Raw genomic sequence first — 17,580 nt, forward strand, 5'->3', positions numbered from 1 at the left:
CAGAAGGTTTTTACCTTCATGAGGTCCCAATAGTTCATTTTTGCTTTTAATTCCCTTGCCTTTGGAGATGTGTCAAGTAAGAATTGCTGCAGCTGAGGTCAGAGAGGTTTTTTTCCTGCTTTCTTCTCTAAGGTTTTGATGGTTTCCTGTCTCACATTCAGGTCCTTCATCCATTTTGAGTTTATTTTTGTGTATGGTGTAAGAAAGTGGTCTAGTTTCATCCTTCTGCATGTTGCTGTCCACTTCTCCCAGCACCATTTGTTAAAGAGACTGTTTTTTTCTGTTGGATATTCTTTCCTGCTTTGTCAAAGATTAGTTGACCATACTTGTGTGGGTCCAATTCTGGGGTCTCTATTCTATTCCATTGGTCTATGTGTCTGTTTTTGTGCCAATACCATGCTGTCTTGATGATTACAGCTTTGTAGTAGAGGCTAAAGTTTGGGATTGTGATGCCTTCTGCTTTGGTCTTCTTCTTCAAAATTACTTTGGCTATTCGGGGCCGTTTGTGGTTCCATGCAAATTGTAGGATTCCTTGTTCTAGCTTCGAGAAAAATGCTGGTGCAATTTTGATTGGGATTGCATTAAATGTGTAGATAGCTTTGGGTAGTATTGACATTTTGACATTATTTATTCTTCCAATCCATGAGCACGGGATGTTTTTCCTTTTCTTTGTATCTTCTTCAATTTCCTTCCTAAGTTTTCTATAATTTTCAGCATACAGATCTTTTACATCTTTGGTTAGGTTTATTCCTAGGTATTTTATGCTTCTTGGTGCAATTGTGAATGGGGTCAGTTTCTTTATTTGTCTTTCTGTTGCTTCATTATTAGTGTATAAGAATGCAACTGATTTCTGTACATTGATTTTGTATCCTGCGACTTTGCTAAATTCATGTATCAGTTCTAGCAGATTTTTGGTGGAGTCTATCGGGTTTTCCATGTATACTATCATGTCATCTGCAAAAGTGAAAGCTTGACTTCATCTTTGCCAATGTGGATGCCTTTGATTTCCTTTTGTTGTCTGATTGCTGATGCTAGAACTTCCAACACTGTTAAACAACAGCAGTGAGAGTGGGCATCCCTGTCGTGTTCCTGATCTCAGGGAGAAAGCTCTCAGTTTTTCCCCATGGAGGATATTAGCTGTGGGCTTTTCATAAATGACTTTTATGATGTTTAAGTACGTTCCTTCTATCCCGACTATCTCAAGGGTTTTGATTAAGAAAGATGCTGAATTTTGTCAAAAGCTTTTTCTGCATCGATTGACAGGATCATATGGTTCTTATCTTTTCTTTTATTAATGTGATGTATCACATTGATTGATTTGCAAATGTTGAACTAGCCCTGCATCCCAGGAATGAATCTCATTTGATCATGGTGTATAATTCTTTTTATATCCTGTTGAATTCGATTTGCTAGTACCTTATTGAGAATTTTTGCATCCATATTCATCAGGGATATTGGGCTGTAGTTGTCTTTTTTTTTCTGGGTCTCTATCTGGTTTAGGAATCAAAGTAATGCTGGCTTCATAGAATGAGTCTGGAAGTTTTCCTTCCCTTTCTATTGTTTGGAACAGCTTGAGAAGGATAGGTATTATCTCTGCTTTAAATGTGTGGTAGAATTCCCCTGGGAAGCCATCTGGTCCTGGACTCTTATTTGTTGGGACATTTTTGATAACTGATTCCATTTCTTTGCTGGTTATGTGTCTGTTCAAGTTTCTATTTCTTCCTGTTTGAGTTTTGGAAATGTGTGTGTGCTTAGGAATTTGTTCATTTCCTCCAGGTTGTCCAGTTTGTTAGCATATAACTTTTCATAGTATTCCCTGATAATTGCTTGTATTTCTGAGGGATTGGGTGTAATAATTTCCTTTTCATTCATGATTTTATCTATTTGGGTCATATCCCTTTTCTTTCTGAGAAGCCTGGCTAGAGATTTATCAATTTTGTTTATTTTTTCAAAAAAACAACTCTTGCTTTCATTGATCTGCTCAATAGTTTTTTAAGATTCTATATTGTTTATTTCTGTTCTGATATTTATTATTTCTCTTCTTCTGCTGGATTTGGGGTGTCTTTGCTGTTCTGCTTCTATTTCCTTTAGGTGTGCTGTTAGATTTTGTATTTGGGATTTTTCTTGTTTCTTGAGATAGGCCTGGATTGCAATGTATTTTCCTCTCAGGACTGCCTTCGCTGCATTCCAAAGCATTTGGATTGTTGTATTTTTATTTTCATTTGTTTCCATGTATTTTTAAATTTCTTCTCTAATTGCCTGGTTGACCCACTCATTCTTCAGTAGGGTGTTCTTCAACCTCCATGCCTTTGGAGGTTTTTGAGACTTTTTCCTGTGGTTGATTTCAAGCTTCATAGCATTGTGGTCTGAAAGTATGCATGATATGGTCTCAATTCTTTTATACTTATGTATAAAATGTGACCCAGTATGTGATCTATCTTGGAGAAGGTTCCATGTGCACTTGAGAAGAAAGTATATTCTCCTGCTTTGGGATGCAGAATTTAGAACTCTGCAACCCAGAGATGGGAGATTTTAGCATGAGAATGACCTTCACTGCTCAGAAGATTTCCCAGTGTTTATCAATAATTCAGTCAGTTAGTGTTTCCTGTGGGAAGAGCCACATACCAAACCTTAGAAAGGAAGTTAAGTAATCAAATATATCATGCTTGCCTTTAAGGTATTTATAGTCTAGCTGAGAAAATAAAACCCCCATAATGCATTGTTCCAGAAGGGTTTTGGGACTTTATGACAAGCCCTTAGTCTCCACACTAAATAGGAAAAGAGGTGCTAACACAAGAGTGGCAGACACTTGATATTTTATGCAGCTCTCACTAAATGATTCTGGGAGACTTGAATTTTGAAGAAGAGAAAACACTTCAAAATGGTAAGGCCAAGTTATACCCATTTTAATGGCAAAAAAAAAAAAAAAGTAACGAGCATGAGCCTGGGTGGCTCAGTCCATTGAATGTCCACCTCTTGATTTCAGCTCCATTCAGGATTCCAGGGCCATGGGATGGAGCCCTGGGTCGGTTCCACGCTGAGTATGGAACCTGCTTAAGATTCTCTCTCTCTCTCCCTCTCTTTTCGTCTCCACTCCTGCTTTCTCTCTCTCTCTCTCTAAAATACAATTAAAAAAATAAAACAAAATGAAAAACAGGTGTTGGTGAGGATATGGGGAATTAGGAACCGTCACACATTGCTGATGGGAATGTAAACTGGTACAGCTGGTTTGGAAAACAGTACGTCAGTTCCTCAAAAAATTGGAAATAGAATCACTATATGATCCAGCATTTTCACTTCTGGCTATATATAGGAAAGAGCTGAAATCAGGCTCCCAAACATGTATTAGTACACATGTGTCTATAGCAGCATTATTCACAATAGCTGGAAGGTGGAAACATCTCAATACCCATGGATGAATGGATTAAAAAATGTGGTATAGGGTGGGGTTGGGGTGGCATTTGGGGTGGAGGAATGTGGTATATGCATGCATACAGCCTTAAAAGGAATTTAAATGAATCTTGAGGACATTATACTCATTAAAATGATCCAGATTAAAAAGTGCAAATATATATGATCTGGCTTATAGGAAGTACCTAAAATAGTCAGATTCATAGAGGCAGGAATACAAATAGTGGGTCCCAGGGGCTGGGGGAGGGAGGAACAGGGAATTTGTGTTTAGTGGATACCAAGTTTCAGTTTGGAAAGATGAAAAACTTCTGGAGATGGATGGTGGTCATGGTCACACAACAATGTGCATGTACTTAAATGCTACTGAATTGTGCACTTAAAGAGAGTAAATTTTATGTCGCATGTATATTTTAACACAATAAAAGTAAGTATAGGGAGCTGAAAAGATGTGGAGTTGGCATGGGCTTGGATGGTACTTTCTATTACACCAAATAAAATGAAATAAAAAGTTAGCATAGAGTTTAGGCCCACTTTTCCCATGTATGGATGGGAGTAGAGGTAGCATCAGATCACGTGCATCCTTGACTCACAGAGGTAAGAGAAGGTTTATGACATTCTGCCATCTTTATGGAAGGTTGGTCAGTTGCTGTCTCACATCAGCATGTTGTGAGGACCTGGCATCCGTCTTGAGCACCAGCCAGTCCCTGACCAGACTCTACTTGGGGGAAAATGCGCTGGGAGACTCAGGAGTTGGAATTCTATGTGAAAAAGCAAAGCATCCACAATGTAAGCTGCAGAAACTGGGGTAAGTCTTCATGGGTATCTCAGCAGAAAAGCATGTTCTCTCCATGGATGTATGTTTGGAAAATGTGGATGGGGGTTGCGGTATAAAAGACTATACGATGGAGTTGAGGGTAGAGAATGGAGGAGACAGACTAGATACTACCTTCTGCTAGTAAGGTATTTATGACTACAGAATTGGAAATTCTTAGAGTTGAAAGAAACCTTAGGGATTGTGCAGCCCAATTCTCCACCGAGTGAAACACTTTTTTCTAAGACATTCACATGGATAGTAACCGGTTTTGTGTGTGAACACTTCCAAGCACACCAGTCATTGCTGCACAATGTGGCCACTGCAGAGCAGAGAGTTCTTATTTCTATGCAGCACCTTCTTTGGTTTCTGTGCATTGTTCCCTGTTCTGCACCACCTCCCCCCCCCTCCCCCCCGCAACTCCACTGGGTTCTGCTGAGAGATGCGGATCTCAATTCCCCAGAGACAATACTCACACTCTAGGTCTTCTCATCTCTTGCCTGGATGACTCTAAATGCTCAGGTAGGATATGGCTTCACATCTTTACCTATGTAGTCATGCTGTCCTAGGTAAGAGCTGTTCTGTTATTGTTTCTATTTGAAGTACATTGCCCAGATCCAAACCTGATACTCTTAATGATGTATGGTGGAATTTTCACCTCCCATGGCAGGGTACTGTACTGTCTCAGGGGGAACTTGTTATTTCCTTGTTTTTGGCAGTCATATCAGATCACAAGTTCACATGTGTAAATAATAATGTGAAATTCTGGTAACCAAATATCTGCAGACACCAACTGGGTGTCTTATAAGTCAATTCCATTTTGACGCTATATACTCAGAGTTAGTGCAGACCCCCACCCCTTCAGGGCTCAGTCATACATGTTCCACACACTGGCAATGCTAGATACCGATTGCAAGCAGTGGGCACAGGTTACTTGCACTTCCTTCTGACTCAGCTATGAATTGGTGGTTTCCATGTTCCCCTCCTCAGGTTTGAAAATTTTCTAGAATAGTTCACAGAAGCCAGAGAAACAAAACTTACATTTACATTAATGATGAAAGATATTATGAAAAATACAAATAAACAGCCAGACGAAGAGTCACATATGGTGAGGTCCAGAAGGGTCTGGAACACAGGAACTTCTGTCCCCATGTGGTTGGGACAGTCTACCCTCCTGGTACATGGATGCATTCACCAGCCCAGAAGGCTCTAAATCTTATTTTCCAAGACATTTTATAGAGTTTAATCTCCAGCCTTCCTCCTTTCTCCTTCCTTGAGGTTGGTGGGTAGGGCTGAAAGTTCCAATTCTCTAATCACTTTGTCATTCTGGTGACCCACCCCATCCTAAGGCCACCTATGGCCTCCCTTTAGTCGTCTCATTAGTATAAACTCAGATGTGATCAAAAAGGGCTTCTCTGAGGGTCGCCTGGGTGGCTCAGTCACTTAAGCCTCCAACTCTTGATTTTGGCTAGGTCATGATCTCACAGTTTGTGAGTTCAAGCCCTGTGTTGGGTTTTGCACTGACAGTGGGAAGCCTTCTTGGGATTCTCTCTCTCCCTCTCTGTCTGCCCCTCCCCAGTCCCTGCTCTCTCTCTCTCTCAAAACAACAAATAAAAATTTTTAAAAAGGGGTTTCTTTGAATAGCAAAATAGACAGATAGGAAATTCTTTAATTTCCACTTAGGGGGATTAAAAAAAACACATTTAGGATATTTCAAGGGTTTTAGAAGCTCTGTGCCAGGAAATGGGGACAAAGACCAAACATATTTCTTATAATGGCACAAAAAATATTTACTGATAATCATGTACTTAAACATGTATCATTGCTCTTCCATGATCTTAACATAGTTTATCTCAGCGGCCTCATAAAAATTATGCCAAGTAGGTAGGTATCAGTGTCTCCAATTTAAATTAGGAGGAAGTGAGACTAAGAGCGCTTAGGACCTTTGCCTTGGGACACCCAGCTGGATGGCTGTGGAACCCACTGTCTGCTCCCTTAACTCCAGTAAACACTGTCTCATGATGTGTTGCTGCTGCACTTTCTAGAGGGCTTCTACATCCTGCTCTCTCCGACCTGTGTGGACCTCACATTTACCTCTGCTAAATTCCATCTTGTCTTTGTTTTGACTGATTGTTTAGGCATCTTTGAATTGTGATTCTGTCCATGTTACCTCTACCTACAACAAGCGAATTGTAAATGTCTTCATTCACATTACTGATGTAAATACCAATCAGATCAGCACCAAGGCAAAATAGAGCAAGAAGGTTCTTTACTGAGGAATAATCCATTAATCCATAATTAAAACCTCTATATGTTCATAACACTCTGATGTCTCCTACCTGTCACATCAGCCCAACCTCACATATCACCGTATCTCTTTCCTTGAAGAGGCCTTTATTGAATGCCTCCATATCCTCTCCTTATTAGTCTACCTCAGCAATTTGGCTTCTGCTGCTCTTGGTTAGTTCAACAGATATCTTTTGGCTACTTTGTTTCTGGTCACTTGTAGGTGCTGACAGTGGCAGTGAGTAAGAGATCAAGAGTCTGTTTTTACAGACATTCTTATGGGGGCTACAGACACTAGACTCTAGACAGTCAGACAATATACAACACACGTAAATAGTATAATAAAAACTGCAATCACGATGAGGGCTACTTTCTTGCCCACCTTCAGATCAGGTGCCATTGGATCAGGTACTACATGAAGTGAAAGTGTGAGCCATGCAGAAGCCAGGGGAGAAGAAATACTCCAGGAAAAGAACAGAAGGGAAGAGGCCCAGAGCATAGACTCTCTGGTGGCCCTCTGCGGTCCTGGCTGTAACTTGTACATCTTTCCCAGTTTTTATTTTAGTTGACATCTGTTGCCTTTAATTCCACTCATCTTCTTCCTGAAACTCTTATCTCTTGTTTTTGGGGTGCTACTCAGTCTTTCCTGCTAATTTTATAGCTTCCTCTTCTTTGGGTCCTGCATTGACTTTGCTTCCTGTGGTCTGGGGATTTCACCACTGGTTTTCTTTTTCGTTTTTTTTACTGATGTTTTTACACTCACTGGGAACTTTCATATGCCCCTTAGTTTCAAAAACAACATGTATAGAGATGGATCAGAAAAACAGGTCTTAAACTTATATATTGCTTTATTGCTTATTAGCCTTTAAAAATAGATTTTTATATCTTAGAGCACTTTTAGATTCACAGCAGGGTTTGAAGGAAGGTACTGAGACTTCCCACATACCTTCTGTCCCCACCATACATAGTGTCCCCCATTATCAACATAATTAGAGTGATACATTTGTTATAACTAATGGCTGACACATCATAATCACCCAAAGTCCACAGTTTACATCAGAATTCACTCCTAGTTATGTACATTATATGAGTTTGGACAAGTGTATAATGACATGTGTCTACTACTATAGTATCATAGAAAGTGGTTTCACTGCCCCCATATCCTCTGTGTTTGCCCTATTCATCCTTCCTTTTTGCTCATCCCTAGCAACCACTGTTTTTGCTTTTTAATTGAAGTAAACATACAATGTTATATTAATTTTAGGTGTGCAACAAACAGATTTGGCAATTCTATACATTATGCTATGCTCACCAAGATAAGTGTAGTTACCCTCTGTCACCATACAACGTTATTACAATCTGATTGACTATATTCCATATACTGTACTTTTCATCTTCATAACTAATTTATTTTATAACTGGAAGTTTGTACCTCTTAATCCCCTTTACCTATTTCACTCACTCCCCTACCCTCTGGGAACCACCACTTTGTTCTTTTGTATTTTTGATTCTGTTTTGTTGTTGTTGTTGCTGTTGTTGTTGTTGGCTTGTTCATTTGTTTTGTTTTTTAGATTCCACATATGAATGAAATATATGGTATTTGTAAATGGGATAGTTTTCTTAGTTTTTTTTCTTCTACTTCATTATTAGTATGTAGAAATGCAACAGATTTCTGTATATTAATTTTGTATCCTGCAACTTTACTGAATTCATTTATCAGTTCTAATAGTTTTTGTGGTGGATTCTTTAGGGTTTTCTATATATAGTACCATGTGATTGGCAAATAGTGAGTTTCCTTCTTCCTTACTACTCTGGGTTCCTTTTGTTGTTGTTGTCATCTGATTGCTGCAGCTAGGACTTCCAGTACTATGTTGAATAAAAGTGGTGAGAGTTGACATCCTGTCATGTTCCTGATCTTAGAGGAAAAGTTCTCAGTTTTTAACCATTGAATATAATGTTAGTTGTGGCTTGTTCACAAATGGCCTTTATTATGTTGAGGTATGTTCCCTCTAAAGCCACTTTGTTAAGAGTTTTTATCATGAATGGATGCTGTATTTTGTCAAATAATTTTTCTGCATGTATTGAGATGGTCATATGGTTTTTATCCTTTCTCTTGTTAAAGTGATGTATCACATTGATTTACAAATTGGTTTGTGATTTACAAACCAATCAATTGTTCATTGATTTACAACTTGGTTTGTGTGATTTACACATTGGTTTACAAATATTGAGCTACTCTTGCATCCCTGGAATAAATCCTCCTTGATCATGATGAATGACTTTTTAAGTATTGTTGAATATTTTGTTGAGAATTTTTTCATCTGTGTTCATCAGGGATATTGTCCTGTAGTTTTCTTTTTGTTGTGTCTTTGACTGGTTTTGGTATCAGTGTAATGCCGGCTTCATGGAATAAATTTGGAAATTTTCCTTCCTCTTCTATTGGGAATAGTTGAGAGGGATAGGTATTACTTTTCTTTAAATGTTTGGTAGAATTTATGTGAAGCCATCTGGTCCTGGAATTTTGTTTGTCTGTAGTTTTTTGATTATCAATACAATTTCTTTAATTGGTCTCTTCAAATTTTCTATCTTTTCCTGATCCAGTTTTGGAAAATTATGTTTCTAATAATTTATCTATTTTTTTTCCTAAGATGTCCAGTTTGTTGGCATATACATTTAAATAATATTCTTTTATACTCATTTGTACTTCTGTGAGGTTGGTTGTTATTTATCCTCATTCATTTCTTATTTTACTTTTCTGAGTCCTCTTTCTTTCTTGATGAGTCTGGCTAAAGGTTTATCAATTTTGTTTGTAAATTCAAAGAACCAGCTCTTGATTTCATTGATCTTTTTCATTGTTTCTTTAATCTCTATTTCATTCATCTATGCTCTAATCTTTATTATTTCCTTATTTCTACTAGCTTTTGGTTTTGTTAGTTCATCTTTTTTATTTTTCTCTTTCCCGTGTTAGGTTAGGTTGTTTATTTGAAATTTTCCTTGTTTCTTGAGGTAGACCTCTATTGCTACTAAGTTTTCTCTTAGAAAAGCTTTTGCTGCATCCCGAAAATTTTGGATTGTTGTATTTTCATTTCCATATGTCTCCATGTTTTTTTTTTTTTAAACTTCCTCCTTGATTTCTTGGTTGAGCCATTCATCGTTTAGTAGCATGTTGTTTAACCTCCATGTATTGGTGATCTTTCCAGATTTTTTCTTGTAATTGATTTCTAATTTTATATTGTTGAGGTCAGAAAAGATGCTTGATATAACTTTAAACTTCTTAAAGTTACTGACAATTGTCTTGTGGCCTAACATGTGATCTTTCCTGGAGAACGTTTTATATGCATTTGAAAAGAATGTGTATTTTCCTATTTCTCATTGGAATGTTCTATGTATATCTGTTAGGTCATCTGGCCAATGTGTTGTTCAAAGCCACTATTTTCTTTTTGATTTTCTGTCTGGATGATCTATCCACTGATGTAATTGGGGTGTTAAAATCCCTTATTATTGTATTACTGTCATGTTCTCCCTCTGTGTCTGTTAATAACTGCTTTATGTTTTAGGTGTTCCTATGTTCAGTGCATAGATACTTATAATTGTTATACCCTCCTTTTCAATTGTTCCCTTTATCATTACATAGTGCCTTTCTTTGTCTCTTGTTACAGTCTTTGTTTTCAAGTTTGTTTTTTCAGATATAAGTATTGCAGCCCTGTTTTTTTTTTTTTCTTCTTTTTCTACTTGCATGGTATATGTTCATCTTTTCACTTTCAGTCTGTGTGTGTCTTTAGGTCAGAAGTGAGTTGTTTCAGGCAGCATATAGATGGGTCTATTTTTTTTTATCCATTCAGTCAGCCTATATGTTTGATTGGAATACATAGCCTATTTATATTTAAAGTAATTATTGATAAGCATTATTTATTTCCATTTTGTTAATTGTATTCTGGTAGTTTTTGTAGTTCCTTTCTTGTCCTCTTGCTCTCTTCCTTTGTGGTTTGATGGCATTCTTTAGTGTTGTGCTTTGATTCTTTTCTTTTTGTGTATGTGTGTGTGTGTATTTATTTTGGTTTTTGATTTGTGGTTACCATGAGGTTCATATATAGCATCTTATGGATATAACAGTCTATGTTAAGTTGATGGTTGCTTGAACACATTCTAAAAGCACTACATTTTTACTCCCCTCCCATGTTGTATGTACATGATGCCATATTTTATATCTTATTTTAAATTTTGTGTATCTCTTGACTGAGGTTTGTAGATATAATTGATTTTACTACTTTTGTGTTTTAACCTTCATACTGGCTTTGTAAATGATTAATCTACTACCATTACTGAATGTTTGCTTTCACCGGTGAATTTTTTTCCTTTTATAATGTTCTTACTGCTAGTTATGTGTTTTCTTTCCACTGAAGACATCCCCTTTAACATTTCTTGTAAAGCTGGTATAGTAGTGATGAACTCCTTTAACTTTTGTTCATATGGGAAATATTGTATCTCTCTATTCTGAATGATGATCTTGCTGGATAGAATATTCTTGGTTGCAGAGTTTTTCTTTCCAGCATTTTGAATATGTCATACCAGTCCCTTCTGGCCTGCAATACTTTTGCTGAAAATTTTTAGAATTCTTTTGATCATTACTTTGTTGTCATTTAAATTATTATGTGTCCTTGTGTGAACCTCTTTAGGTTCATCTTGTTAGGAACTCTCTGGGCTTCCTGGACCTGGATCTATTTCCTTCCCCAGATTAGGGAATTTTTCAACTATTATTTCTTCAAATATGTTCTGTCTCTTCTCCTTCTGGGATCCCTAGGATGTGAATGTTATGCTTGACAATGTCACTGAGTTTTCTTAACCTATTGTAATATTTTATTCTTTTTTCTTCTTGCTGTTCAGCTTGCTTTCTTTCTGTTACGTTATCTTTTAGATGGTTGATCCATTCCCCTGTATCCTTAAATCTGCTGTTGATTCCCTCTAGTGTATCTTTTAGTGGATTGGATCTATTGTATTTGTATTGGATTGTATTGGATTCTTTATCCTGGCTGGTTCTTTTTTATATTTTCTATCTTTCTGTTGAGGTTCATCCACTCTTAAGTCCAGTAAGTATCTTTATGACCATTACTTTGAATTCTTTATCAGGCATATTGCTTATCTATGTTTTACTTAGCTCTTTTGTTGTAACTTTGTCTTGTTCTTTCATTTGGAACATATTCCTCTTCCTCCTCATTTTGTCTGACTCTTTGTGTTTGTTTCTATGTATTAAGGAGGTCGGCTATATCTCCTGGTCTTGAAAGCAGTGACCTTGTGTAGAAGAGATCCTGTGGTTCCCTATGATGCAATGTTCCTGGTCAACAGAACCAGGCATTCCAGGGATGTTCTCCTACGTGGGCTGCACACACCATCTTGTGGCTGCTGTGGGTGAAGTGAGCAGAGTTTGGTTCTTGCTCTGTTGAAGGGCCTTCTGAGGCTGCCATAGTCTCATAGGTAGGTGAGGTCTGCAGTCAGATTAGCTGTTTGTACTTAGCCTCTCTGCGACAAATGTACGTTTATGAAGTGGCAGGGCATTCTTCCTGTGTAGTCAGCTAAAAGGTTTAGTTGCTAAAACTGTGGTCATGCTGGTGTGTGTGGGTTATTTCCCTATCTTCCCAGGGCAGGAGTCACCTTGGAGTAGTGGGACTACTTGCTGGGGCTGCTTGCTGTTTGTGGTGGGGCAGGAGCCACTTTGGATGGACACTTACTGAGGTGGGTGATTTGGATGTGGTGAGTCTGCAGAAGAACACAGCAGGGCATGAAGTATTACCAAGATAGGTGGATACTATCCACCATAATGTTAATGCTGACTCTTGCACGTTTCCAGCTACCTAGGCTTGGGAAAAAAAAGAGAAATGGTGCCTACTAGCACTTTTGTTCTCAGAGAAATCTTCTGAAGACCCCTGCACCTCCAACACATGTTTTGAGATTAGTAAATAAATTTCTGTCACGTATTCCCAAGACACTTTTCAACTGCTGCTTTTGTGCTTGGGCAAAATTATTTATTATGCTGGCTATTTTTTTTTAATTTAAGTTTATTTTTTTTTAGTAATCTCTACACCCAATGTGGGGCTTGAACTAACAAACCTGAGATCAACAGTCACACATTCTTTCAACTGAGCCAGCCAAGCACCCCTATTATTCTGTCTATTCTAAGGTATGGATTAAATTTACCCTTGCCCTCTGGTCAACTGATTTTTAATATACCCAGAGTTAAGTCACACTGACTTTCAAAGCCAGAGTTTGTGGTGACTTGTTTTCCCAGTGTGGGTCTTCCATGCTTGGGGTGACTGGTGTGAAGTCTGCTTCTCTTCCTTTTCCATGTTTGTAGTATCCCTCTCATTTGTAGTTAGATTTTCCAGGAATTTCCTTCTTAACTAGGCCTCCATGTCTGCTATCCATTTCCATGTGGCCTCCTCTCTGTGGAATGTCTTTTCTGTCAGTTTTCAGAGTTTTGGGTGATAGATGAAGCTGTTGCTGTGTCTGTGGGACAAGATGAATTCAGGATCGTCCTACTCCATCACCTTTTTAAAACGATTTTATTTAGGGGTGCCTGGGTGGTTCTGTCAGTTAAGTGTCGGACTCTTGATTTAGCTCAGGTCATGATCTCACAGTTTGCGAGTTCAAGCCTTGTGTTGGGCTCTGTGCTGACAGTGTGGAGCCTATTTGGGATTCCTCTATCTCCTTCTGTCTCTGTCCCTCCCTCTAAATAAATAAATAAATAAATAAATAAATAAAGGTTTTATTTCAATTCCAGTTAGTTAACATACACTATAATATTAGTGTCAGGTGTACAATATAGTGATTTGGCACTTATGTACAATACCCAGTGCTCATCACAACAAATGTACTCCATAATACCCATCACATATTTAGCCCATCCCCCTACCCACCTCCCCTCTGGTATCCATCAGTTTATTCTCTATAGTTAGGAGTCAGCTTCTTGGTTTGTTTAACTCTCTCTCTCTCTTTCTCTCTCTCTCTCTTCCTTTGCTTATTAGTTTTGTTCTTAAATTCCACATATGAGTGAAATCATGTGGTATTTGTCTTTCTCTAACTGACTTATTTCACTTAGTATAATACTCTTTAGCTCCATCCAGGTCATTGCAAATGGCAAGATTTCATTCTTTTTGACAGGTGAATGGTATTTCATTATATATATCACTTCTTTACCCATTCATCAGTTAATAGACACTTAGAGACTGTTTCCATCATTTGGTTATTGTAGATAATGCTGCTATAAACATTGGGATGCATGTATGCCTTTGAATTAGCAATATTGTATTTCATGGGAAAATACCTAGTAGTGCAATTTCTGGATCATAGGGTGGTTCTATTTTTAACTTTTTGAGAAAACTCCATACTGTTTTTCAGAGTGGCTTCACAGTTTGCATTCCCACCAGCAATGCAGGAGTGTTCCCCTTTCTCTGCATCTTCGCTAACACCCCTTGTTCCCTGAATTATTATTTTTAGCCATTCTGACAGGTGTGAGGTGGTATCTCATCATGGTTTTATATTGCCCTGATGATGATAGATGTTGACCATCTTTTCACATGCCTGTTAGCCTTCTATATGCCTTATTTGTAAAATGTCTATTCATGTCTTCTGCCTTTTTCTTAACTGGATTCTTTGTTTATTGGGTGTTGAGTTTTATAAGTTTTTAAATGTATTTTGGATACTCATCCTTTAACACATATGTCATTTACAAATATCTTCTCCTATTCCATAGGTTGCCTTTTAATTTTGTTGGTTGTTTCCTTTGCTGTACAAAAGCTTTTTATTTTGATGAAATCCCAATAGCTTATTTTTGCTTTTGTTTACCTTGACTCAGAAGACATAACTAGAAAGAAGTTGCTACAGCCAATGTCAAAGAATTTACTGTCTATGCTCTTCTCTAGGATTTGTATGATTTCAGGTCTCATATTTAGGTCTTTAATCCATTTTGAATTTGTTTTTGTGTGTGGAGTAAGAAGTGGACCAGTGTTCTTTTGCATGTTATTGTCCAGTTTTCCCAACACTGTTTGTTGAAGAGACTTTTTCCCTTTGGATATTCTTTCCTGCTTTCTTAAAGATTAATTGACCATATAGTGGTGGGCTCATTTCTAGGTTTTCCATTCTGTTCTATTGATTTATGTATCTATCTTTTTTGTGCTAGTACCATATGGTTTTGATCACTACAACTTTGTAATGTAACTTGAAATCTGGTATTGTGATGCCTATAGCTTTCCTTTTCTTTTCAAGTTTGCTTTGGCATTTGTGTGTGTGTGTGTGTGTGTGTGTGTGTGTGTGGTTCCATACAAACTTCAGGATTGTTTTGGCTCTGTGAAAAAATCTGGTGGTATTTTGATAGGGATTGTGTTAAATGTGTCAATTGCTTTGGGTAGTACAGACATTTTAATTATATTTGCTCTTCCAATCCATGAGCATGGAATGTCTTTCCATTTCTTTCATCCTCTTCAATTTATTTCATCAGTGTTTTATAACTTTCAGAATACAGGTCTTTCACCTCTTTGATTAGGTTTATTCCTAGGTATCTTATTGTTTTATTTATTTATTTATTTATTTATTTATTTATTTATTTATTTATTTTTGTGCTATTGTAAGTGGGCCGATTGCTTAATTTCTTTTTCTGCTGATTCATTATTGGTGTATAGAAATTCAAAAAAATTCTGTGCGTTTTTCTTGTATCATGTGACTTTTTTGAATTTATATATCAGTTATAGCAACTTTTTGGTGGAGTCTTTCAGGTTTCTTATAGAATATCATGTTATCTGCAAACAGTGACAGTTTTACTTCTTTCTTGCTGGTTTGGATACCTTTTATTTCTTTGTGTTGTCTGATTGCTGAGACAATTGGCATAGTACTGGATTTCCAGTACTACGTTAAATGACAGTGGTGAGAGTGGATATCCTTGTTTTGTCACATCTGTAGAGGAAAAGTTCTCACTGTGTCCCCATAGAGAATGATATTAGCTGTGGGTTTTTCATATATAGCCTTTACTATGTTGCAGTATGTTCCTTCCAAACCTATTTTGTTAAGTAATTTTATTATGAATGGATGTTACATTTTGTTAAATGCTTTTTCTGCATATATTGAAAAGATCATATGGTTCTTAGCCTTTCTTTTATTTATTTGGTATATCACATTGATTGATTTGTGCATATTAAACCATCACTGCTGCCCAGGAATAAATCCTGTCTGATCATGATGAATAATTCTTTTAATGTACTCTTGAGTTTGATTTGCTATTATCTTGTTCAGAATTTTGGCATTCATGTCCATCAGGGATATTGGCCTTAATTTTCCTTTTTAATGGGGTCTTTGGTTTTGGAATAAGGGTAATTCTGGCTTAATAGAATGGGTTTGAAAGCTTTTCTTCCATTTCTATTTTTTGGAACATCTTGAGAGGAATAGGTCATAACTCTAAATGTCTGGTAAAATTCCCCTGGGAAACCATGTGGCCCAGGATTTTTATTTACTGGGAGATTTTTGATACCTAATTCAATTTCTTTGCTGATTATGGGTCTGTTCAAATTTTCTGTTTCCTGATTGAGTTTTGTAGTGTGTGAATGTCTAGGAACTTGTACATTTCTTCCCAATTGTCCAGTTTTTTGACATATAATTTTTTATAGTATTCTCTTATAATTGTCTTTCTGTGATGTTGGTTGTGATCCCTTCTCTTTCTTTTTTTTTTTTTTAATTTTTAAATGTTTCTTTATCTTTGAGAGATACAAAGCATGAGTGAGGGAAGGGCAGAGAGAGAGGGAGACACAGAATATGAAGCAGGCTCCAGACTCCCAGCTTTCAGCACAGAGCCTGACATGGGGCTCGAACCCACGAACTCTGAGATCATGACTTGAGCTGAAGTTGGATGCTTCACTGACTGAGCTACCTAGGCGCCCCATAATCTCTCTTCTTTCATTCGTGATTTTATCTATTTGGGTCCACTCTTTCTTTTTGAGAAGTCTGGCTAGGGGGTTATCGGTTTTGTTTATTCTTTCAAATACAAAAAACAAGTTTTAGTTCCATTGATCTAGTCTACTGTGTTTTTTTTTTTTGTTTGTGTGTTTGTTTCTCTATATTGTTTATTTCTGTTCTGATCTTTATTATTTCCCTTCTTCTGCTGGCTTTGGGCTTTATTTATTGCTCCTTTTCTAGCTACTTTAGGTATAAGTTTAGGTTGTGTATTTGGGAGCTTTCTTGTTTCTTGAGATGTATCTAGATTGCAATGTATTTTCCTCTTAGGACTTGCCTTTGCTGCATCCCAAAGTGTTTGGACTGTGTTTCATTTTCACTTGCTTCCATGTATTTTTTAAATTTCTTCTTTAATTTCCTGGTTTACCCATTCATTCTTTAAGGATGTTCTTTAACCTCCTCCATGTATTTGAGGTATTTCCAACACTTTTTCTTGTGGGTTGATTTCAAGTTTCATAGCATTGTGATCTGAAAATATGCATGCTATGATCTCAATCTTTTTGTACCTGTTGAGGGCTGATTTGTGACCCAGTGTATGATGCATTCTGGAGAATGTTCCATGTTTACTCGAAAAGAATGTATATTCTGCTGCTTAGGATGAAATTTTCTGAATATATCTGTGAAGTCCATCCAGTCCAGTGTGTCATTCAAAGTCATTATTTTCTTGTTGATTTTCTGCTTAGATAATCTGTCCATTGTTGTAACTGGGGTATTATTATGTATGCGATTAATTGATTTATATATTTGTCTTTCACATTGGGGGCATAAATATTGACAAATGTTATTCTTCTTAATGGATAGACCCCTTAATTATGATATAATGTCCTTCTTCATCTCTCATTACAGTCTTTCTTTTAAAATGTAGCTTGGCTGATATTAATGTAGCTGCTCTCCCTTTCTTTTGACCTCCATTAGCATGCTAGATGGTTCTCCATTCCCTCACTTTGAATCTGCAGGTGACTATAGGTCTAAAATGAGTCTCTTGTGGGCAGCATAAGATGGATATTTTTTTAACCCATTCTGATAACCTATATCTTTTGATTGGAGAATTTAGTATATTTACATTCAGAGTGATTACT

General features: G+C 37.1%; 1 protein-coding gene across 2 annotated transcripts in view; it reads left to right on the plus strand.

Moving 5' to 3' along the window:
* The window catches only part of NLRP3 (NLR family pyrin domain containing 3), a 53,441-nt gene that overhangs the window by 14,612 nt on the left and 21,249 nt on the right, over window positions 1-17,580 (plus strand). Inside the window, exon 7 of one of the 2 annotated variants that reach the window (XM_019438493.2) lies at window positions 4,046-4,216. The exons of the other annotated variant lie outside the window; for it this stretch is intronic. Coding sequence (XP_019294038.2) covers window positions 4,046-4,216 — 171 coding nt within the window. The remainder of the gene's footprint in view (window positions 1-4,045; window positions 4,217-17,580) is intronic. 2 annotated transcript variants of the gene reach the window in all.

The sequence above is a fragment of the Panthera pardus genome, unplaced genomic scaffold, assembly GCF_024362965.1.
Source record: "Panthera pardus isolate Hobbes unplaced genomic scaffold, ASM2436296v1 HiC_scaffold_1, whole genome shotgun sequence".
Lineage (NCBI taxonomy): Eukaryota > Metazoa > Chordata > Mammalia > Carnivora > Felidae > Panthera > Panthera pardus.